The following is a 25,339-nucleotide window of genomic DNA, read 5'->3' as shown; positions in this document are numbered from 1 at the left end:
TTAATACCCTTCCATTAAAGAAAAGAGCCCAGAAATGGTCATTGAAATATCTTAAAATTGACAAAAGTATTAATATATTAAAAATGACTGAAAATCGACAAATGAATACCAGACATTGCATTTTTGAATTGTGTTTCAGCATAACAATAATAATAATAATAATAATAAAAAAAAATAATGAAACTGCCCAGATCTTTTGAGGCAATCTCTGCTATTCAAAGATTTCTACAACTCTATGAGACTTCTGCACCTGTCCATACGTATTTTGGACCACTCCTTGTAAGCAAGCCGCTGTCTCAGGTTTGAGGAGTACTTTTTCCAGACAATGTTTCACCTTCTTCCATAGATGTAAATAGGACTTAGATCAGGTCTCATAGAAGGCCACTTCAGAATAGTCCAATGCTTTGCTTGCTGTGAGCTATTCTTGGATGTTTTTAGCTGCTTGTTTTGGGTCGTTTAGGTCAAATATATACTGGTATCAGTGCACCTTAAAGAGATTGTCTGGGGAAAAAAAAAATATTTTATAAATAGGCCAGGGGAGGTTTAAAAAAAAATAGAATAAAAAATAAAAATAGTCCCTGGTGCTCTAGTGTGTTCCCAGCGGGATCCAGTCCTACCGCTCAGTGACAGGATTCTCTATCCGGCTGCTGCACCTTTAACATTATCATGGCCACCTAGGAAGTTTTTGCTGTTTCAGAGACTTCCTGGCTTGGTCCAGTCAGCAGCTGAGATGGGCTATATAAGACCCCGCCCTCCTGAGATAAGGGCCGACTATTTTAGTTTGCTATTACTAGTTTGGCTCTCCCATTAGTGTGTGTACCTATTGGACTACTGACCTCTGGCTTTCTTCCTGGATTCCCTTTTTGCTTCCTGTTTTTGCTTTGATGCTCCTGGTTGGATCTGCGATCCTTGGCTTGCTTCACAGATTCTGCTCTCTTCTCCTGATTTTGTCTATTATTTTCTCTCCTGGTTTTGACCCTGCTGTATGACTTTTCTTGTCTCCATGCCACTGCGTACGTTTTAGTGGTTTCTGTGTTCTGGTTTCTGCAGCTATTATTGGTACATCTCTCTTTCTGGTGACAAATTCAGATTCCCAGATTGTCTCTACTGCTCGCAGTTATCAGCCAATCTCCTGTTATTAGTTTTATTGTGGCCTTGCATCTACAGTGTCATCAAAATTCCTTCCACCAAAGCTGCTGATTGCCCTCAGTGGTCACATGAGTGCTGAGACCAATCAGTGGCCTCAGGAAGGGACCCGGGACATCACTGGTAGTGATGTCCAGTGTATTTCGCTGAGGCTGCTAATCGGCCATAGCAGTCTCGTGCCTTGGGGACTTCTGCTGGAACACAACAAAGGACTGGGCAGGACCAGACTGCACTGGGAAGTACCGGGGCAACAGAGACAGGTGAGTATTTTTTTTTTCAACTCCCCCCCTGGACAACCCCTTGATGACAGGTTCAATAAAATTAACATATTGCTAAAAAATGCAATAAAATGTGCCCTAAAATGGCACCAATTCAGTGCAAAAAATTGGAAAGGCTGAATTGGAGAAAACCCTTGAACATTTTTCTCCTCCCTATAACCAGGAACATGATATTGTGCATTATCATCCCCAAAAAGTGATAAGATCCCTGATCTTGGGTTGGACATTGGGTTGGAATATTATGCAGTAATCTAATTAGAAATGTCATATTATGTCTTGCCATGTCATATGTGCGTATTGCATAATGCTAAGAATGATACATTGTAGCTCATGCAATAAGCACAAAAAAACATGCTAATGCTAGTCATATGTGCTACATGCAGTCTTCCATAATGGGAAGGATCTCGGCAGGTATTTTCTGGCCCCAGGCTATTCCTTCTGAGTACCTACAATGACAGCTCTTTCGACATAGTGTAACAAGAGATAGATTGCAGCTCATACTGAAAAAAAACATTCCTTTCCATTGACTCAGGTTGTGAGTTTGCAGAACTGGGTGTGACTTATCTACTTGCTTAGGTGAAAAGAAAATAAGGTAAACCTGTGCCCTGCCTCTGTGAGTATTATGCGCGGACAAAGTCTAAAAAGGAAGCAGGAAAAATTAAAAGGCAGAAACAGACGTCTCGTACTGTACATAATGCCTGGAACATTACCACACAGACATCTGCTCGAGACGATGGGGATATTGATAAGAGACTTGGAAATATACAATGAAAGTCAGGTTCACTTCACCAGGTAAGAGGAGAGAGGGAAACATGAAAAGCAAGAAAATATCAAAATTTATGGAAAGTCTAAACTGAACCACAACTGTATTCATGACTATACGTTAAGATTGCTACAAGTGGCAGACTGTCTTAAGAACAGGGCACTTACACATGCTCTAAGTTTTTAGTTTAGTCTCTATTATAATTTTTATCTTCTTGTCTGTTGGGAAAGGGGTTTAGGGTATAGATGTAGCCAAATTTAACATGACTTTTTATGTGTTAAGTAAACAGCTGATAATCACTAACTTAATGTTTTTACACTAGGTTCAATGGTATAACAACTTATCAGATTCATGTTGAAGATGGCTACATGTATATGTAATACAGATGTATAAAGAGTACACAGCAGACCTGATAAAGGTATGATCATTGTCCCTTGTCAATGATCTTAGATAAGCGATTAAGCTTGTCCCACCACAGACATCCCCTGTATTTAGTATCCATAGCTGATAATAGTAAGGGTCTTACTAATGCATGGATACCAAGTTATCTATTGATGCATATGCAATTGTGAACTCACTGACTACATTGTTCTAGGTTATATCAAACAGCTAGTAAGGTATACAGTACATGGATGAGCATATTACCCTGCTCCCTGTCCCTTCCTGTTTTTCACTGACAGGAGGAGCTGAAAAGTAATCTGAATCCTGCACTGCTGGTGAGCAGGTCAATAAGGATGCTTTTGTTTTCTATCCTGTTCTTAAAGGGGTTGTCCCATCTGAAGGATCCTATCTATACTGCTAGCTTATGTGGATTTAAGACTTTTCCTAAATACATTGCTTAAGCAAAACTGCTTTGTTTGGCCGCTAACTGAGATTATTCACTTCATTGTTTACACTGCATTTCCATAACCATGGACCTGGGGATGAACTTATTTCTCTGCCTAGGTCAAGTGATGTAGCTCCTGCTCTCATAGGGGGGAGGGGGAGCTGAGTGCTTGTGCTCGAGCAGCTTGTATTTCTGAGCTATTTATCTCCATCTTCCAGTTATCAGTCTGCTAATTGAATTTTGCTGATAAGGGCTGAGGCAGGGAGTCTGTTACCTCTGTATGTAAACACAGACCTAAAACTGAGTTTATTGCAAGCTGACTCTTGGTCCTGTAGTGTTTAAATTTGAGATTCTCATCACCTATCAAATCCAGCTCTACTACATCAGCTTCATATTGTGCATCTTCCAGTGATACTGTGCTAATTTATTTGCAACCATCCCTCATTACTGACTGTAAACATGTACTGCTATGAAGAGAGCTAGCAGAGCTGACTTTGTCTGGGAAACAGCAAGTGAAACCCCGCCCACCAATTTACAGAGAAAACCAGGAAGTGAGCAGAGCATACAGCCTGCAAGTTGGTGAATGGGTGAGTTGGGAAAACCCCTTTAAGCAGTAAAAGATGAATGCCACTGCTGTCCTGCACTACTATATAGAGTTTGTATTATTACTTCTGCAATAGTCTGTTCAGTAGAAGGCCAGTATGTTGGGTAGTATTCGCTGAGATCACTATAGAAAAAATATCAACTAGGTCCTCTAACGCTTGTCCTAGGCTTGTGCAGTGCTGAGGGGGAACAAGGTATCTGATGGTGGTATTAATGTTCTCTTGAAACGGGTCTTAGTTGTAGTAAGTCTGCCTGAGCCTTATGGTGGTTGGAGAGTCCATGATGGTAGGCATCAAGTTAATTGTTTTTACTTAGGTAGAACGGGGTACATCAAAACAGATTCCAGATACTGGAGGCACAGGTCTTAGGAGCGTTTGCACTGCAGCTGGAGCTCTATCTGTTTCTTCCTTGCTGGGGCCATCTTCCTGTTTAACAGTGTGCCATATTCTCCAAATCTCTAAAAATGTCTGCAATACTCAAGATGCAGGGTGCTAATCTAAAGAGGGAGCCCTTTCTGACTTGAGGTTGCAGGCAGGGTCATAGCTAAGTGGACCATGTAACATTACCCTCACAGATGTATCCTTCACTCAGTCTTCACAAATAAACAGTCTCCTGACTACAGAAGAACATTTGACTGTAGCATAGACAGACACAGCAGATAACTGGATGGTTACTCATGGTTTGAGACAGCAGACTTCAAACTATCTTACAAGTTGCAACAGTTTTTGAGGTTACGACACTTTTAGGCCCCAAGTACATAACCAAGTGTGCACCCAAAGGGGCTTCTCTACTATTGGATTGACTCATATTTGCCCTTACAAAAACTGCACATAAACTCATCTTGGAGTTCAACAATCAACCCAGTAAGATTTTTAACACTTTAAGGTAAAAATTCTACAGAACTCTGAATGTTTGTCATGTTCTGACAGGTCATTTCATTGTAATTCCCATGCATGTAATTTATCCTCTATCCAGCAGGGTCCCCCATTATAATCCCCACCAATCACGAGAACAGGGGTGTCTTCCTATCCTGTGAATACAAATAAGTTGCTCTAAAGTGCAAACCCGTATAATTAGTTATATTTGCACTTTACAAATGGATATCCTATATACTGTACATTTTGACCTGCAAGTTCAGTACTACTTGTTTGATGTAAAATACAAGCTACCAGATATGGGTTTTGGATTGCTTATTCCAAACAATAAACTTAGCCCTGCCTCATCTGCATTTGTTTCCATATGGAATTATGTTCTATTGGCAAGATGTGACTTCAGATTGGAAATTAATATTTCAACTACATGCATATCATGGTTAAAGAACATGCATCCAGCAAACAAACCAGTAGCACTTACACTAAACACTCCATCAGAAACCAATCTTATCATCTCTGCACCCCTCCACCTGACTGCCTATCACGTTCTGCGTTTCTCTCATGTATATTGTACTTACACTTCTTGTAGTGCAGCCTACTGTCTGCTTCTGATGCCCCTTTCTCTATGTTTTGCTATTAATCCCCTGATGTCTCAGTACAACATCACATGGACAGTTAGAGCAAGTGCAATCTCTGTCTGCTGGTAGGAGATTGCAATTACTGACCCTCTTATCATTTCCTAAACAAGTTATGGTTACAGAGAACTAGATAGAGACCACTGGTGTAATAATGTGTTTGTAGTGGTTGCAGCTGAGACCGGGTCCAGAAGCCAAGGGGGCCCACAGATTGTCCTCAAAACAATAGGGCTGGATAACAATCTTTGATCTCCTTTCTGTTTTCCTTTGATGGCTGGCAGTCTCTGCATTGTAAATGTATAACTTCTGCTGTCTGTGGAGCGGAAGTGAGATTTATGATACGCAGTCACATCTGTCATAAAAAAGGAAAATAACCTCTGGGTGCATTCACACTAAGTATACGCTGAGCTGATTCTGAACGTAAAACACGTTCAGAATCAGCGCGTACAAAGCAGATCCCATTCATTTCAATGGGAGCCGGCATACGTGTGCTCCCCATTGAAATGAATGGGCTGCTTTTTTTCCCTATTGGTTTCAATAGGGAAAATAGCAGTTGGTCAGCTCAGCAGCATAGTGTCAAGGAGGGATTCTGTGGGGAAGGTTATGGCACAAAATGGGGAATGATTGCTATGTAGGGGTACCAATAGGAATGATGGGACGTTTGTGTGCTGGCAGATATTTTGTGAACAAATCTTAATGATGATAAGAAAAGGAATGTAAATGCTGCCCAAATATAGGGATGAGATATGGCTGATAGTTATAAGGATACATTGTATAGGGGGCCCAAACTGAACTTATCCACCACTTGAGTTCACCGCTGATAGAGACTATTACGTAGAGATTAAAGAGAGGTAAATAAGCTAAGTATTCAGTCAGGATGGCTGCACTGCCATCCCATATACAATTTATGTATCTGCAGTAGTAACTGTGATAAAACTTTCCAACCCACTTATGAAAAACTTGTATACTACAGTCCATACAATTTCATCATACAGAGACATTGGTACAAATATGGGTGCTACATACTCCAAAAGATGGAGGAAGAAAAACACATGAAATGTATTTGTTGTAGAGCTCCATTTGAAACTTGTTTTAGGTGGAGTATCCCTTTAAGCAAAGTTATAGGGAAATAAAACATTAATACATTACATAACTGTTGATGTAATAATCAGACCATACCTACCACTATTGTCAATGGTCCTCAATGGGATATGATCATTTATTTTGTACATTTGTACACCAATCTTTGTGGTACAGTAGTTAAAAGGATTGTCTTGCATCAACTATTATTGCCAGAGCAAACCATATCTAGGCAGTCTTTTCATCTTTTATTATATATTTCATTTTAAAAATTCCAAACAGCCCAGACATGTTTTCCATGAATAAACTGAGTCTGTAAAAGCCAAAACATACTTTATAAAGTGGCTCTTTAGTCTGCCTCATTACACCCATATACCCTAAAATGGCAAAGGTTACCTTTACGGAGGTCAGAAATCAATACTTCCATGACTGTGTTAGCATCAATTCTTGACTTGAAGGGGTTGTCCAGGATAAACTGAGAATCAACCCCTAAACTAAACTCCCTCCCCCCACCTAACGCCCATAGATATAAATGGCAGCTACAGAAAATGTGCTAAAAATATTGTTTCCTTAACTATGGTGCTGCTCTGCTACACCATTTCCATACCTCTCATTGACCTCCATGGAAATTAAAGTGATTGTCAAGGATAAACTAAAAATTAACCCCTAAACTAAATCACCTTCCTCCTGCCTAATTTCCAATTTACTTCAATTAAAACAATCTATAATTACCCATATCACATGACCGCTCCAGGGACACTTTCTGATAATCCAGTGATGTTCCATTTCACCGCTTCTGAAACAGAACGTCATCATTACTCTCTCTTCTCCCTTATCCCCATCAATACTTACCAAGCCTTCCTTTGTCCAAGAACGGCTCCTCCCCTCTTCCTGTCTTCTAGTAATGGGTGGAATAAGTTAGCTAGGGAGATAGGAATGGTGAGAGGGCTAGTAATGTGCGGGATCACTAGGCTTAGTGAGACAGGAAGGGTGGGAAGGGCTAGTAATGGGCTGGATCACTAGGCTAGTGAGACAGGGAAGGGGAGTGTAGGAGTGAGAGGGTGGACTGAGTGAGAGGGAGTTAGTGTAGCAGCTACACAGGAAGCTGGACAGCAGGAAGCTAACACCAAATAAACAAAGGCAGAGGATGCAGCAGCAACCAGAGACACTCAGAAATCACTCCTAACACTGCTAATGGTATGTGGCTGTACTTATTAAGCTATTACTAGCACTAACAGACCTTTCTTATAAAAAAAAAAAAAAAAAAAGATTTTCTGCCCGGAAAACACCTTTAAGTTCAAATAGCTTTGCTTCCATTAAAGGTTGTAAAATAGGGTTACACTGGGACCTCCAGTGATCAGAAGAATGGAGGCTCAAAAGTCCCATGTGAATAAAACACTAGAGCACTTGCATGGCCAGATCTCTATTCACTTCCATGAGGCTGCGGGGACTGTAATCTGCAGTAGCCTCATAGCAGTGAATGGAGCACTAGTTATGCAAGCCCACTGGAGATTTATTCATAGGAAGGCTTCATTGGGACTTTCAGGCCCCTTTTCTACTGATCTCTGCGATCAGATCTCCAGCGATCTGACACTTATCTCCTATCTTGTAGATAAGGGATAAGTGTTTTTACTGGAACAACTTCTTTAACATAATACAGGTGTCATTTTCAACTATTTGGGATTAAAGCGAGGTCACTACCACCAAATCTGCTTTAAACCCACTCATATACTGTTACAGGGCTGGTTAGTGACATAGTGAACATAACTTACTTGTGTCAAAGAGCAACATCTCCTTTTGTGATTGCTGTAAATCACTGTCCATTGGACATATCAATCTTTTTTGTTTTAGGGGGAAGTACTAGGATGCGCCAACAGATGTAAGCTCCGCCCTAAGTGCACCAAACAGCTAATATGCATAAGTAATAAACATATGGATTTCTCAGCAGCAAGATACAATTTGACACACTAAAATTCTGTTCTCTATGCCATTTAGCGAGCCTACAACACATAAGTGGTTTAGAAGTAAGTGGTGATAGACTCTCTTTAGTAACAATTAGAATGAGAATATATTTACACATAATTTACCCAAAATCACACCTTTGTTAACGTGGAATGTTAATCTTTAATATAATAGCTGAATTGTGCCTGTTCTCTTTAGCATTTTGGATGATATTATCCTATAAAAATAGCTCAACACAATTACAGAAGTTTGACTAAGAAGTAAGTTATCGAAACAAGCGTCGCTTGCCAAAACTAGCCTATTATTTCTTCTCTGAAGCTGCTGAAGTAGATTATGTTTTATTATGTAATATTTTTTATACTAAAACAGAAGCTTAACACACTTTGAAAGAATCCATTTCATACTACAAAATCTGTCTCACTCATTTTACAGTTAGGCCATGTTCACACTGCCTATATAGTGTATGATTACTGTATGAATGAGGAAAGATCTTATTATATAAGCTCCTACTACATATAGTAAATTCATCCCCATTTACCTGACATACATTGTCTACCAATAAGTATTTGGCCACCTGTGGTAGAATCGAAAAACCACATTTATTCCTATTTAATAGTGGGTAGACCCCAACAGATACTTCCTTATAGATGGGATTGAGCGACACAATACTCCTGATGCCTGTTGAAACTCCTGGTGTATGTGAGCCATCAGTTGGGTGCAGTTTCTCTGGTCAGCACCCGTCAGTCTCTATCTCCCGGTTTTGGGGGTCTGCCAACTCGGGGCACATTCCAACAATCACTGTTCAACTTCCACTTCGTAATCACATAGGCCACTATTGATTTTGGGTAATTCAGTTCGCTTGCTATGTCCCTTAAGGATGAACCATTTCTGCGGTACCCGACAATTATCCCTTTCTTGAAATCGGACAACTCTGCACATGGTGGCATCTTGCTTGTAACTAATGCCAAAGCTGTTTTCTATTTAATGGCGGAAGGTGTGACGTACATCACAACCACAGATACTGTATCTTCATTTGCATGGGTGTCCAAATATTTATTGGTAGACAAAGTATACAGCACCAAGAGATTGTCCTTTTGTATTTAAGAAGCTATGATGGAAAAGGACAAGTTATAGGTTGATTTTTAAGACAAGTCAGCTCACTTTCCAGGACTCTTCCCTCCATCATGCCAGCACTGTTTTGACCATCTCTTGGGAGGAAGGGGAAGCCAGCAGGACCAGATCAAACCACTTGGGGAGTTATGACGTCTACAATCCCCCAGAGGTATCTTCTGTTTGTTGTATCAATTAGAGTATTGGTATATTTTTTTGTGGCATGGACTTCCGTAGGGTCAAGGGCCCAATAGGGATTGCTAATTCTGCACCTCCTAGCTTCACCCTTGACAACTCCTATAACTTCTTTACATCATTGAAACATCTAGTTTTAAAAAGTATCGTTCTGCTATATATATATATATATATATATATATATATATATATATATATATATATATATATTTGTTATTATTATTATTATTATTATTATTATTATTATTATTATTATTATATGTCCAGTTCTGTGTTTCCAGTTATGCTTTTCATATGTTAGGATAGCTTGCAGTTTGTGATAATTCACTGTCTTTTTTTTTTTTTTTTTAGGCATTGACACCTCGCCAAAAAGGTCTCACCTTTTAACCACAGTCATCTACCAATTATGCATATTATAATTTCCAAATTCAATAATGGCTACCAACCATAAAAACAGATATCCGGTTGACCAAATGCTAAATGACATTCATTTGGAAATTTATCACACACTCTTCAGGATATTAGGTTATAGGACAGTTTCAGACTGTGCAGAATTAAATCATGAAATATTGCAGGAAATGGGAGTCTCACTTACGGGACATAGGAAGAGAATTCTCAAGAAGATACAAGATGAATTGGAATGTGGAGATTCTGAACATCCTAATAATGGAAAACCAAAGACAAGTGAAGGCACCTTATTGACTAATGACAATGGTAAACTAGAACTTGGGAAAGAATCAGAACTGAATGATTTTTCAATGGAATGTAGTACAACCACAGCAGTGGATTGTGGGATGCCTAACAAAATCGGTGACAATATTTACTGGCCTTTAGAACACTTTGACCAAGATAAATCTCTGTCGAAAAAATACCAAGTATGCCAAGAAAAATACTCAGTTGAAAGTTGTGATGAAAAACTGGATTATACAGAACAAGAAGACTCTGGAAACTTTTTTGAGTTCCAAGGAGCTATGGTTGATAATGAAATATATCAAGAAATGAATATGGATGGGATAAAGAAAATACGAGGGAAGACAGTTCCAACAAGATCATTCATATTAAGGAATAGACCTGTCCCAGATTTACCAGTTTTTGCTAATAATACATCTTTTAATTTGTAAGTTACATTTTTAGCAATTGAGTAACCACTGAGATTATAAACTAGAAATCTGTCATTTAAGGTCCCCAAATACAATGTAATTATGGGTACAGCCGATGAGTTGAGGTCAAGTTATTTAGAAAACCACAAGATGTGTTCTTCCTTACTTGTACTAATGGTGGACATGTTCAGATACTATAGAATGTCACAAGATGATCATCTTTTCAAAACAGTAAGGTATATATACCTATATATATACACCTATATATGTGGCTACCAATTGGTTTGTGTTGTGGATTGTAGCCTGTGAAGGGCTGTGAAGGGCTTTGATAGCATGATGCAAAATAGAACTGAATTGGTAATGAGAAAGTAGAGTAATTACTAGAGATGAGCGAGTACTGTTCGGATCAGCCGATCCGAACAGCACACTCGCATAGAAATGAATGGACGTAGCCGGCACATGGGGGGATAAGCGGCCGGCCGCCGTCAAAGTGGAAGTACTAGGTGCATCCATTCATTTCTATGGAGCGTGCTGTTCGGATCGGCTGATCTCTAGTAATTACCTGAATTAGAGCTAATGAAAGGATGAAAGTTCATTTAAGGCCATTGTAATGATAAATGAGCAGGTAAATGAGGTAGAAGACCTATTTTCTGGTTTATCATTCTTTAATCAATTTTGCTTCCATAAAAGTCAATATCATGGAAAGCTTTTGCTTGGTGGGAAAGCATTTCCCTTGTCTTTGAGGATGGCATAAATAGATGCAGCCATTGGATCTGTATCGAATGGCTCTTCAATTTTTATCTTTTGGTAGCTTGATCTCGTTTTGTGAGAATGGGCCTGTAGGAGGCTTCTTTAGTTTGTTAATATGAGATATTCATTTAATGGTTGGATCTTACCTTAATAGAGTTGCATAGGATTAGAAAAATGTGACTCCAGCTTCCCATCTACTCAACCAATTCAGTCTAGCCAAAACAGCTGCAGAGATTTACTGGCTCAGTTAATATACCAAGTTATGTCCTGTGTACATCAGACATGTGCCTAGAGGTACCTACCTTCCAAAAAGTAGTGGTAGAAGAGGATTGATTTGCATCCCTTTACTCTGCTTTCTTTCAGAAGCAGCACCTGTCCACTGGTTTTTGTATTTCAGCTCAGCCCCATTCATGTCAATTAAGATGAGCTACATTATCACAGAGGTTGTGTTTGATATTGTAGCTTAGTGTCATTGACGTGAATGGGGCTGAGCTGAAATACAAAAAACGGTGGACAGGTTTGGTACTGTTTCTGGAATAAAGTAGACATGTTTTAAATATAGAAATGGCATGCCCCAATGTGATGAGGTTTGTTATCATTTTTAGCATAAGAGATTTAGGAAAATGTCTACTTTATATGCAAAGAATTTCCCAAAAGTGATATTTTTTACAAACTTTCCTGTTATTGATGATATCCTTGATATAATTTGTTTGTAATGGTTGTTGATGGAAGAACCTCATGAAACTCATTTCGATGAGTATTTGTTCAGTTCAGTCTTTCCACTTTGTTTTGGGTTGAAGTTGTTTGGCACAAACCAGAAGTACTATTATTATACTCTGGAGTGTTCCCAGACTTCAGAGCATAATAAACGGAGGCAAAGGGAAGGTGAGTAAAAATAACAAAGCATTATACTTATCCTTCCTCACATCTTCTGGGCATCTTTGCAGCATCCATTGGTTACCCGATGTCCTCTTCAGGCCTCTTCCATCCTCTGACATCACAAGGTGCATGACATCAGTCAGAGGCTGACAGAGGCCTGAAGAGGACATCTGGGGACTAACAGACACTCAGGAGAGGTGAGGGAAGGTGACTATAACTCTTTCTTATATTTACTCATGTTCACGGGGTCTACCCTTACTATACTCCGGGTATACTCTGAGTATAATAGTGTTTTGTGGGTGGTGAAACACAAAAGTTTTACCCTGACTGTCTATTTTAGCAAATACTTCTCCATTTGTTTGTGTTGTTCCTTGTTATTTTAGAAAATGATGAATACATTGACAAATGGGCGTTACCAGTTCGAAGTATGTCCATCCACAGTTTACCACTCTCCAATCGATTTTGGCAGTGATAGACTGTGTAGGGACACAACTGTTTCCCAAGGGAATGGTAACAACCACTTGTCAATAATTGATAAATATTCAGGATGAAAAACTGAGAGTTGGCTCAATGCTCCAAAATTATTTCATAGGAAACAGGAGTGTTCAGTAAAATAGGACTGGTGATAGATCCCTTGTTATTCCACTTTGATGTTTCCCAAGTGTATTATTTTTTGTATGTTCCTATTTTCTCCTTCAGGCAGAATATCTGATAAGTATGGATTGTCATGGTCAAGCATATTAACATAAATCTCATATAGCCAAAGACTGTGTTGATCCAGGGATTTATTCTAAATGACACATAGGACTTTTTCTCATAAAATTGGGAATCTTGGCTTCTACCTTGTGGCATTTTTGATGTGCTTTGGATCAGCACGGCATGTTCATAGGCAGAGCTGGATGGATAAATGTTTTGTTTTAGCCTTCCACTCAGATCTGCCTACTTCTACCATTACAAGTATGTCTTCAATGCTATGTGTTACCTTCTAGAGTTCACTTAAAACTGCCCAATGGTCTGTAAAAACAACTGCAAAAAGTTTCAGAAGTACTAAAATGGCCATAGCCACAATAGGCCTCATTGACTTGAGGGTTTGTCTTGTAGGTACATTTTTTTTAAGAAAAGCCATCCATTCCATGGCTCCTCATCTTCCCCTCCCGATAGCAAACTCTATTACTTGGTCACTCTTAACAAACAGGAAATTTCACTCGGCCATTCATTGAGGCCGGAAATTGGCTGAGGATGGTGAATTCCAATGTATCAAGAGTAGAGATGAGCGAGTAGTGTTCGATCGAGTAGGTGTTCGATCGAATACTACGGTATTCGAGAAACTCGTACTCGATCGAACACTACTAGCTGTTCGAAGTTTAAGGTTCGATGCGGAACCAGCGTTGATTGGCAGAATGCTATACATTCTGCCAATCAACGCTAGTTCTTCTCTTACCTTTAGAAGTCTTCTCCGTGCGGAGTCCCCGCGGCATCTTCCGGCTGGAATTCACTCTGCCTAGGCATCCGGGCATGCCCTCGCATGCGCAGTCGGCTCTGCTCAGGCATCGGACCGGGCAGAGCCGACCGCGCAAGCGCAGTCAACTCTGCCTAGGCCCCGATGCCTAGGCAGAGTGAATTCCAGCTGGAAGAAGACGCGGGGATGCTGCGCCAGGAGAAGACTGCACGGAGGATCCAGCCCGACCGTCACTCGTGGACTTAGTAAGTATAATTTTATCGAATGTTGCCTACCCCTGAAACGAGCATTTCCCCCCATAGACTATAATGGGGTTCGAAATCCGTTCAGACATTTTAGTGTTCGCTCATCTCTAATCAAGAGGGACCAAGAAGAAGAGACAACTGCAAATTTGAGGAGCATCACAATAGGAGTGATCACTTGAAGAAACAAATGTCACACTTGGATTGTGCTGTAATAATTGCTTTTTTATTCACATAGGGGTGAATAAAAAAGCGATAATTACAGCACAATCCAAGTGTGACGTTTGTTTCTTCAAGTGTATCACGGGCGGGGACCCTACATTCACACACCAAGAGTCTCCTACTGGATCCCTCTATACTAATAGGAGTGATCAGTTACAAATGAGTTGTATTGTGTCTTTTACTTTTTTGCGCCAATTTGAGACGTTAGTCAAAAACTTTACTTGCTGTACAAACCTTTTAACGATAAATCAGAATGTTTTTATCATGGGAAAAATTGGCTTTGCCCAATTTCCCAATCCTTTTTATTGCTCTATTGCATCTAAAAGAGGCTTTGCAAAGATTATTCATTTTAATTCCCTACCATTTTATGTCTATTGCTACTCTGCAGGCCTATTTTTGCATAAAACATAATTTTGGTGGGCTATTAAGCAGTAGGTGACAGATGGATGGGATTATGACTGCAGACTACAAAGTGTTTATTTGTAGTCTGTTACCATAGATATGTATACGTTTACATAGCAACTGTAGACATAAAATCTATCTATATCTATCTATCTATCTATCTATCTATCTATCTATCTATCTATCTTTCTTGCTGTCACCTATTAAATAAAGTGACTCTTCAAATCTGGAACTAAATTTGTCAAGGAATTGCCGGAATCATCAACTATTTTTTTATATCTTAATGCACAATAGCAGAGGAAAAGAGAAGTCTAGCTGTTAAATTTGTTTACTTCTCCAACTCCTTATGCTGTTTTATGCAAAACAACCCCCTGTACCTAAAATCCTGCTGCAATTTTGTTCTGCAATTCACATTTCCAGACACCATTTTCTCTTATGACTCATAATTCCCCTTTCTACATTGCACAAAATGATTATTTTCATGCTCATAACTCTCATCTCTAAGGCTTGCTGAAAATAATACGAAACTGTTCTTTTCTCGAACCTATGTGAAAACATTTTAACAGGTTTACACATCTCTTTTTAAAGAGCATCTCCGCTCCTTTTTCTAAAGAGGAGCCTTGAAGCATTGTGCCAGGGAGCGTCAGCACTTGGGTAAATGTTCTGTGCAAAGCAACCTAGGTGATCTAATGTTCCTGTCTCTGCTATAATGAAAAAGATAACACCCAGACATGTTGAGCACAAACCTAAAGCAATTCTATATGCATTAGATATGTATGTGTATTAAAATGCTGATTTCACAGAAGCCCCCCCTAACTCCACCATAAACATGCATATCCAATTCATCATTCCCTCTACACCAGTTTTCTGGTCTAGGAGGATAATACTGAGGCTCACATTTGGCACCCAGATCTTCCCACCTCATTCTTCAAATACACTGTCTACCAAGTGTACCAGTATTTGGACAACCAGTAAAGTTCGGCGGAGGTGGAGTTATGGTCTTGGGGTGTTTCTCTTGGTATGGACTGGGACCCTTGTTCCTAGTGCATGGTAAACTCAACGCTGACGCCTATTGCATTATTTTAGATAACAGTGTGCTTCCTATATTATGGCAGTTCTATGGGTCAGACCAATGTTACTTCCAGGATGACACCACCTGCTGTAGCAAGGTCTACCATGGCTTGGTATGGTGAAAATCAGGTTAACCGACTGGACTGGCCTGCTCACAGCCCAGGCACCTCTGAGCCGTCATACAAGGACTTGTGGAAATGCACCAGAGGGTTGCGGATGTAATTGCCGCTCGTGCTGCTTGGACCACAGGTGTCCAAATACTTATTGGTAGACAGTGTATGAACAGTGCAGGAGGGGTATCGGACGGGCTGATTTATTAAAACTCACTCCAGTTTTCTAGCATGATTTCCTACCCAACATTTTCATTTGTGCACTGGGATGTCCAACACATTTACAAAGAGGTTGCCAGTTAATGTGATATACTAGTCTTAATACATTTACCCCAATGTGTGTGGGTACTTCAATTGGGAAGTGGGAAATAAACAATTCCTAGTAGTGGCTTTTCCCCAATTTCAGTCTTTGGGGATTGTTAACAGGCTCCTAAAGGCTTTATGTTCTCAGCCAATCCTTCATATATAATATATGTATGGCTAGTTCACAGCTAAATTCCATTTCATACAGTCCTATGAAAAAGTTTGGGCACCCCTATTAATCTTAATCATTTTTTGTTCTAAATATTTTGGTGTTTGCAACAGCCATTTCAGTTTGATATATCTAATAACTGATGGACACAGTAATATTTCAGGATTGAAATGAGGTTTATTGTACTAACAGAAAATGTGCAATATGCATTAAACCAAAATTTGACCGGTGCAAAAGTATGGGCACCCTTATCATTTTATTGATTTGAATTCCCCTAACTACTTTTTACTGACTTACTGAAGCACAAAATTGGTTTTGTAACCTCAGTGAGCTTTGAACTTCATAGCCAGATGTATCCAATCATAAGAAAATTTATTTAAGGTGGCCAATTGCAAGTTGATCTCCTATTTGAATCTCCTCTGAAGAGTGGCATCATGGGCTACTCAAAACAACTCTCAAATGATCTGAAAACAAAGATTGTTCAACATAGTTGTTCAGGGGAAGGATACAAAACGTTGTCTCAGAGATTTAACCTGTCAGTTTCCACTGTGAGGAACATAGTAAGGAAATGGAAGACCACAGGGACAGTTCTTGTTAAGCCCAGAAGTGGCAGGCCCAGAAAAATATCAGAAAGGCAGAGAAGAAGAATGGTGAGAACAGTCAAGGACAATCCACAGACCACCTCCAAAGAGCTGCAGCATCATCTTGCTGCAGATGGTGTCACTGTGCATCGGTCAACTATACAGCGCACTTTGCACAAATAGAAGCTGTATGGGAGAGTGATGAGAAAGAAGCCGTTTCTGCACGTACGCCACAAATAGAGTTGCCTGAGGTATGAAAAAGCACATTTGGACAAGGCAGCTTCATTTTGGAAACAAAAATTGAGTTGTTTGGTTATAAATAGAGATGAGCGAACACTAAAATGTTCGAGGTTCGAAATTCGATTCGAACAGCCGCTCAATGTTCGTGTGTTCGAATGGGTTTCGAACCCCATTATAGTCTATGGGGAACAGATACTCGTTAAGGGGGAAACCCAAATCCGTGTCTGGAGGGTCACCAAGTCCACTATGACACCCCAGGAAATGATGCCAACACCTCTGGAATGACACTGGGACAGCAGGGGAAGCATGTCTGGGGGCATCTAACACACCAAAGACCCTCTATTACCCCAACATCACAGCCTAACAACTACACACTTTACACACTCAATACCACCTCTCTGACAGTAGGAAAACACCTTGAAACATGTGTATTTGGCACTTGCAGTGAGGAGAGCTTGTCACCAGCAGTGAATTTGGCCCTTGTAGTAAGTTGAGGTTGGCACCAACATTTGTTTTGAAAATCAGGGTGGATTGAGCCTCTAACCAGCAGAGTTTGGGCAAATTCATGGTGGAGGGAACCTCTAAACACCCCAGTTTGGGCAAATTCATGGTGGAGGGAGCCTCTAAAAACCCCAGTTTGGACCAATTCATGGTGGAGGGAGCCTCTAACCAGCCCAGTTTGGGCAAATTCATGGTGGAGGGAGCCTCTAAAAAACCCAGTTTGGACCAATTCATGGTGGAGGGAGCCTCTAACCAGCCCAGTTTGGGCAAATTCATGGTGGAGGGAGCCTCTAACCAGCCCAGTTTGGGCAAATTCATGGTGGAGGGAGCCTCTAAAAAACCCAGTTTGGACCAATTCATGGTGGAGGGAGCCTCTAACCAGCCCAGTTTGGGCAAATTCATGGTGGAGGGAGCCTCTAACCAGCCCAGTTTGGACCAATTAATGGTGGAGGGAGCCTCTAACCAGCCCAGTTTGGACCAATTAATGGTGGAGGGAGCCTCTAACCAGCCCAGTTTGGACCAATTAATGGTGGAGGGAGCCTCTAACCAGCCCAGTTTGGACCAATTAATGGTGGAGGGAGCCTCTAACCACCCCAGTTTGGACCAATTCATGGTGGAGGGAGCCTCTAAACAGCCAAGTTTGGACCAATTCATGGTGGAGGGAGCCTCTAAAAACCCCAGTTTGGACCAATTCATGGTGGAGGGAGCCTCTAACCAGCCCAGTTTGGGCAAATTCATGGTGGAGGGAGCCTCTAAACAGCCCAGTTTGGACCAATTCATGGTGGAGGGAGCCTCTAAAAAACCCAGTTTGGACCAATTCATGGTGGAGGGAGCCTCTAAACAGCCCAGTTTGGGCAAATTCATGGTGGAGGGAGCCTCTAACCAGCCCAGTTTGGACCAATTAATGGTGGAGGGAGCCTCTAAACAGCCAAGTTTTGGGAAATTCATGGTGGAGGGAGCCTCTAACCAGCCCAGTTTGGACCAATTCATGGTGGAGGGAGCCTCTAAAAAACCCAGTTTGGACCAATTCATGGTGGAGGGAGCCTCTAACCAGCCCAGTTTGGACCAATTAATGGTGGAGGGAGCCTCTAAACAGCCAAGTTTGGACCAATTCATGGTGGAGGGAGCCTCTAAAAACCCCAGTTTGGACCAATTCATGGTGGAGGGAGCCTCTAACCAGCCCAGTTTGGGCAAATTCATGGTGGAGGGAGCCTCTAAACAGCCCAGTTTGGGCAAATTCATGGTGGAGGGAGCCTCTAACCAGCCCAGTTTGGACCAATTAATGGTGGAGGGAGCCGCTAAACAGCCCAGTTTGGACCAATTCATGGTGGAGGGAGCCTCTAAAAACCCCAGTTTGGACCAATTCATGGTGGAGGGAGCCTCTAAAAAACCCAGTTTGGACCAATTCATGGTGGAGGGAGCCTCTAACCAGCCCAGTTTGGACCAATTAATGGTGGAGGGAGCCTCTAAACAGCCCAGTTTGGACCAATTCATGGTGGAGGGAGCCTCTAAACAGCCCAGTTTGGGCAAATTCATGGTGGAGGGAGCCTCTAAACAGCCCAGTTTGGACCAATTCATGGTGGAGGGAGCCTCTAAACAGCCCAGTTTGGGCAAATTCATGGTGGAGGGAGCCTCTAAAAAACCCAGTTTGGACCAATTCATGGTGGAGGGAGCCTCTAACCAGCCCAGTTTGGACCAATTAATGGTGGAGGGAGCCTCTAAACAGCCAAGTTTGGACCAATTCATGGTGGAGGGAGCCTCTAAAAACCCCAGTTTGGACCAATTCATGGTGGAGAAAGCCTCTAACCAGCCCAGTTTGGACCAATTAATGGTGGAGGGAGCCTCTAACCAGCCCAGTTTGGACCAATTAATGGTGGAGGGAGCCTCTAACCACCCCAGTTTGGACCAATTCATGGTGGAGGGAGCCTCTAAACAGCCAAGTTTGGACCAATTCATGGTGGAGGGAGCCTCTAAAAACCCCAGTTTGGACCAATTCATGGTGGAGGGAGCCTCTAACCAGCCCAGTTTGGGCAAATTCATGGTGGAGGGAGCCTCTAAACAGCCCAGTTTGGGCAAATTCATGGTGGAGGGAGCCTCTAAACAGCCCAGTTTGGACCAATTAATGGTGGAGGGAGCCGCTAAACAGCCCAGTTTGGGCAAATTCATGGTGGAGGGAGCCTCTAAACAGCCCAGTTTGGACCAATTCATGGTGGAGGGAGCCTCTAAAAAACCCAGTTTGGACCAATTCATGGTGGAGGGAGCCTCTAAACAGCCCAGTTTGGGCAAATTCATGGTGGAGGGAGCCTCTAACCAGCCCAGTTTGGACCAATTAATGGTGGAGGGAGCCTCTAAACAGCCAAGTTTTGGGAAATTCATGGTGGAGGGAGCCTCTAACCAGCCCAGTTTGGACCAATTAATGGTGGAGGGAACCTCTAAACAGCCCAGTTTGGACCAATTCATGGTGGAGGGAGCCTCTAAACAGCCCAGTTTGGGCAAATTCATGGTGGAGGGAGCCTCTAAAAAACCCAGTTTGGACCAATTCATGGTGGAGGGAGCCTCTAACCAGCCCAGTTTGGGCAAATTCATGGTGGAGGGAGCCTCTAACCAGCCCAGTTTGGGCAAATTCATGGTGGAGGGAGCCTCTAACCAGCCCAGTTTGGACCAATTAATGGTGGAGGGAGCCGCTAAACAGCCCAGTTTGGACCAATTCATGGTGGAGGGAGCCTCTAAAAACCCCAGTTTGGACCAATTCATGGTGGAGGGAGCCTCTAAAAAACCCAGTTTGGACCAATTCATGGTGGAGGGAGCCTCTAACCAGCCCAGTTTGGGCAAATTCATGGTGGAGGGAGCCTCTAACCGGCAGAGTTGTGGGAAAGCAGGGTGGAGGGAGCCTCTAACCAGCAGAGTTGGTGGAAATCAGGGTGGAGGGAGCCTCTAACCAGCAGAGTTGGGGGAAATCATGTTGGAGGGAGCCTAGTATTAGCAGAATTGTGCAACGCTTATGGTGGATGAGTATGAGGATGCGGAGGAATTGGAGAGGTTGAGTACAGACATGGAGTTTCATGTTGGGGTGCTTTACACAGGTGGGCACAAAAATGAAGGCTCTATCCAGTGGTGGTTCATTTTTATCAAAGTGAGCCGGTCGGCACTCTCAGCTGACAGACGGGTGCGCTTGTCAGTGATGATGCCACCGGCTGCACTGAACACCCTCTCAGATAGGACGCTGGCGGCAGGACAGGACAGCACCTCCAAGGCATATAGGGCAAGTTCAAGCCACAGGTCCAACTTCGACACCCAATACGTGTAGGGCGCAGAGGGGTCGGAGAGGACAGGGCTGTGGTCGGAAAGGTATTCCCGCAACATGCGCCTATACTTCTCACGCCTGGTGACACTAGGACCCTCCGTGGCGGCACTTTGGCGAGGGGGTGCCATCAAGGTGTCCCAGACCTTAGACAGTGTGCCCCTCGTTTGTGTGGACCGGTGAGAACTTGGTTGCCTACTGGAGGAACTGCCCTCCCTGCCGCCAACGTCACATGCTGTAAACATCTCCATCATATTCTGCACCAATTGCCTGTGGCAAGCATTGATGCGATTGGCCCTCCCCTCTACCGGAATAAAAGACGAGATGTTGTTTTTATACCGGGGGTCAAGGATAGCAAAGATCCAGTACTGGTTGTCCTCCATGATTTTGACAATACGCTTGTCGGTTGTAAAGCACCCCAACATGAACTCAGCCATGTCTGTCACAGTGTTAGTTGGCATGACTCCTCTGGCCCCACCGGAAAGTTCAATCTCCATTTCCTCCTCATCCTCCATGTCTACCCATCCGCGCTGCAACAATGGGACGATTCGAAGTTGCCCGGAAGCCTCCTGTATCACCATCACATCATCGGACAACTCTTCTTCCTCCTCCTCCTCCTCCTCCTCCATTAAACGCAGTGAAGCGGACAGATGTGTGGACCTACTCTCCAGCTGTGACGGATCGGATGCTATCCCTAACTCCTCTGTGTGATCTGAGTTATTCCTGATGTCAATCAGGGATTCTCTCAGAACACACAAGAGCGGGATTGTAAGGCTCACCATCGCATCCTCAGAGCTCACCCTCCTTGTGGACTCCTCAAAGACCCGTAGGATGTCACAAAGGTCTCTCATCCATGGCCACTCATGGATGTGAAACTGAGGCAGCTGACTTTGTGGCACCCTAGGGTTTTGTAGCTGGTATTCCATCAAAGGTCTCTGCTGCTCAACCACTCTATTCAACATCTGAAACGTTGAGTTCCAGCGTGTGGGGACGTCGCACAAAAGCCGGTGTTGTGGCACATGCAGGCGTTGCTGGAGAGATTTTAAGCTAGCAGCGGCTACTGTCGACTTGCGAAAGTGGGCGCACATGCGCCGCACTTTCACCAGTAGCTCTGGAACATTGGGGTAGCTCTTTAGGAAACGTTGCACCACTAGGTTGAAGACGTGGGCCAGGCATGGAACATGTTGGAGTCCGGCAAGCTCCAGAGCTGCTACCAGGTTCCGGCCGTTATCACAAACGACCATGCCTGGGCCCAGGTGCAGCGGCTCAAACCATATTGCCGTCTCATCGAGGAGGGCATCCCTCACCTCGGAGGCAGTGTGCTGTCTGTCCCCCAAGCTGATCAGCTTCAGCACAGCCTGCTGACGTCTACCAACGCCAGTGCTGCAACGTTTCCAACTCGTAGCTGGGGTCAATCTAACAGCGGAGGAGGAGGCGGTGGCGGAGGAGGAGGCGGTGGCGGAGGAGGAGGCGGTAGAGGAGGAGGAGGAGGGGGGTGTTCTTCTCGTGTCCCTGCCAGGAATGTTAGGCGGGGAGACGAGGTACACCGGGCCAGTTTGGGAAGCAGTCCCAGCCTCAACTACATTCACCCAGTGTGCCGTCAGTGAAATGTAGCGTCCCTGTCCGCATGCACTTGTCCACGCGTCGGTGGTCAAGTGGACCTTTGTGCAAAGCGCGGAACTAAGGGCCCGCCTGATGTTGAGTGACACGTGCTGGTGCAAGGCGGGGACGGCACACCGGGAGAAGTAGTGACGGCTAGGGACGGCATAGCGAGGTGCCGCAGTTGCCATCAGGTCCAGGAAGGCGGGAGTTTCAACAAGCCGGAACGCCAACATCTCCTGGGCCAGCAGTTTAGCGATGTTGGCGTTCAAGGCTTGCGCGTGTGGGTGGTTAGCAGTGTATTTCTGCCGCTGCTCCAATGTCTGAGAGATGGTGGGTTGTTGTAAAGAAACGCCTGATGGTGCCTTTGATGGTGCAGGAGAAGGAGATAAGACAGGACCAGGGGAGGATGAGGTAGAAGTCAACAAAGTGGCGGAGGCAGATGAAGTGGTGTCCTGGCTCGTCCTCTGGAGTGCATCGCCAGCACAGTCAGCAGTGGCAGTGGCAGAGGCAGAGGCAGTGGCAGAGGCAGTGGCAGTGGCGTGAACGGCAGGCGGCCTTTGTCCTGCCGTTGCTGCCTGCCACTGATTCCAGTGCTTGGATTCCAAATGACGGCGCATTGAAGTCGTGGACAGGTTGCTCTTCTCAGAGCCCCTAATCAATTTCGAGAGGCAAATTGTGCAGACAACACTATATCTGTCCTCGGCGCATTCCTTGAAAAAACTCCACAACTTCGAGAAACGTGCCCTCGAGGTGGGAGTTTTTCGGGGCTGGGTACGAACTGGAACATCTTGGGAGATTCCGGGTGTGGCCTGGCTTCGCCTAAGCTGCTGACCTCTGCCTCTGCCTCTAGCTACCCTTTTTGGTGCTGCACCTGCCTCAACATCCACACTACTTTCCCCGCTTGACATCCCCCCTGTCCAGGTCGGGTCAGTGTCCTCATCATCCACCACTTCCTCTTCCAACTCCTGTCTCATCTCCTCCTCCCGCACAATGCGCCGGTCAACTGGATGCCCTGACGGCAACTGCGTCACATCATCGTCGATGAGGGTGGGTTGCTGGTCATCCACCACCAAATCGAACGGAGATGGAGGAGACTCTAGTGTTTGAGCATCTGGACACAGATGCTCCTCTGTTAGGTTCGTGGAATCGTGACGTGGAGAGGCAGGTTGAGGGACAATGAAAGGAGCGGAGAACAGCTCTGGGGAGCAGGGACAGTTTGGGTTATTGTTCTGTAAAGCTTCGGAATTTTGGGAGGAAGGAAGACAAGACTGTTGGGTAATAGGAGGAGAGGAGGCAGAGTCTGACTGGCTGCTGGACAATGTGCTGTAAGCGTTCTCTGACAGCCATTGCAAGACCTGTTCCTGGTTCTCGGGCCTACTAAGGTTTGTACCCTGCAGTTTAGTTAATGTGGCAAGCAACCCTGGCACTGTGGAGTGGCGCAATGCTTGCTGCCCCACAGGAGTAGGCACGGGACGCCCTGTGGCTTCACTGCTACCTTGCTCCCCAGAACCATTCCCCCGACCTCGCCCACGGCCTCGTCCACGTCCCTTTCCGGGAGCCTTGCGCATTTTGAATTCCTAGTTAGAAATTGGCACTGTATACCAGTAGTAAAAATTGTGGGTGCACGTAACCCCAATATATTCTTTGAATTACCAGTCAGAAACTGGCACTATATGGCAGTAGCAAGAAATGAGGGTATTTGTATTCCCAATATATTCTTTGAATTCCCAGTCAGACACTGGCACTATATGGCAGTAGCAAGAAATGAGGGTATTTGTATTCCCAATATATTCTTTGAATTCCCAGTCAGACAATGGCACTGTATACCAGTAGTAAAAATTGTGGGTGCACGTAACCCCAATATATTCTTTGAATTACCAGTCAGAAACTGGCACTATATGGCAGTAGCAAGAAATGAGGGTATTTATAACCCCAATATATTCTTTGAATTCCCAGTCAGACAATGGCACTGTATACCAGTAGTAAAAATTGTGGGTGCACGTAACCCCAATATATTCTTTGAATTCCCAGTCAGACACTGGCACTATATGGCAGTAGCAAGAAATGAGGGTATTTGTATTCCCAATATACTCTTTGAATTCCCAGTCAGACAATGGCACTGTATACCAGTAGTAAAAATTGTGGGTGCACGTAACCCCAATATATTCTTTGAATTACCAGTCAGAAACTGGCACTATATGGCAGTAGCAAGAAATGAGGGTATTTGTATTCCCAATATATTCTTTGAATTCCCAGTCAGACAATGGCACTGTATACCAGTAGTAAAAATTGTGGGTGCACGTAACCCCAATATATTCTTTGAATTCCCAGTCAGACACTGGCACTATATGGCAGTAGCAAGAAATGAGGGTATTTGTATTCCCAATATATTCTTTGAATTCCCAGTCAGACAATGGCACTGTATACCAGTAGTAAAAATTGTGGGTGCACGTAACCCCAATATATTCTTTGAATTACCAGTCAGAAACTGGCACTATATGGCAGTAGCAAGAAATGAGGGTATTTATAACCCCAATATATTCTTTGAATTCCCAGTCAGACAATGGCACTGTATACCAGTAGTAAAAATTGTGGGTGCACGTAACCCCAATATATTCTTTGAATTCCCAGTCAGACACTGGCACTATATGGCAGTAGCAAGAAATGAGGGTATTTGTATTCCCAATATATTCTTTGAATTCCCAGTCAGACAATGGCACTGTATACCAGTAGTAAAAATTGTGGGTGCACGTAACCCCAATATATTCTTTGAATTCCCAGTCAGACACTGGCACTATATGGCAGTAGCAAGAAATGAGGGTATTTGTATTCCCAATATATTCTTTGAATTCCCAGTCAGACAATGGCACTGTATACCAGTAGTAAAAATTGTGGGTGCACGTAACCCCAATATATTCTTTGAATTCCCAGTCAGAC

The 25,339-nt window shown here is 43.3% G+C and overlaps 1 protein-coding gene across 1 annotated transcript in view; it reads left to right on the top strand.

Moving 5' to 3' along the window:
• The first annotated feature begins 2,065 nt into the window (after positions 1 to 2,065).
• The window catches only part of ARAP2 (ArfGAP with RhoGAP domain, ankyrin repeat and PH domain 2), a 198,232-nt gene continuing 174,958 nt past the window's right edge, over positions 2,066 to 25,339 (top strand). The window contains exons 1-2 of the mRNA XM_075260332.1: positions 2,066 to 2,216; positions 9,822 to 10,587. Coding sequence (XP_075116433.1) covers positions 9,905 to 10,587 — 683 coding nt within the window. The 5' untranslated portion in view covers positions 2,066 to 2,216; positions 9,822 to 9,904. The remainder of the gene's footprint in view (positions 2,217 to 9,821; positions 10,588 to 25,339) is intronic.

This window comes from Leptodactylus fuscus, chromosome 1 (genome assembly GCF_031893055.1).
Source record: "Leptodactylus fuscus isolate aLepFus1 chromosome 1, aLepFus1.hap2, whole genome shotgun sequence".
Lineage (NCBI taxonomy): Eukaryota > Metazoa > Chordata > Amphibia > Anura > Leptodactylidae > Leptodactylus > Leptodactylus fuscus.
Note: the sequence above shows the minus strand (reverse complement) of the source record. Positions and strands in the feature narration are given on the sequence as shown.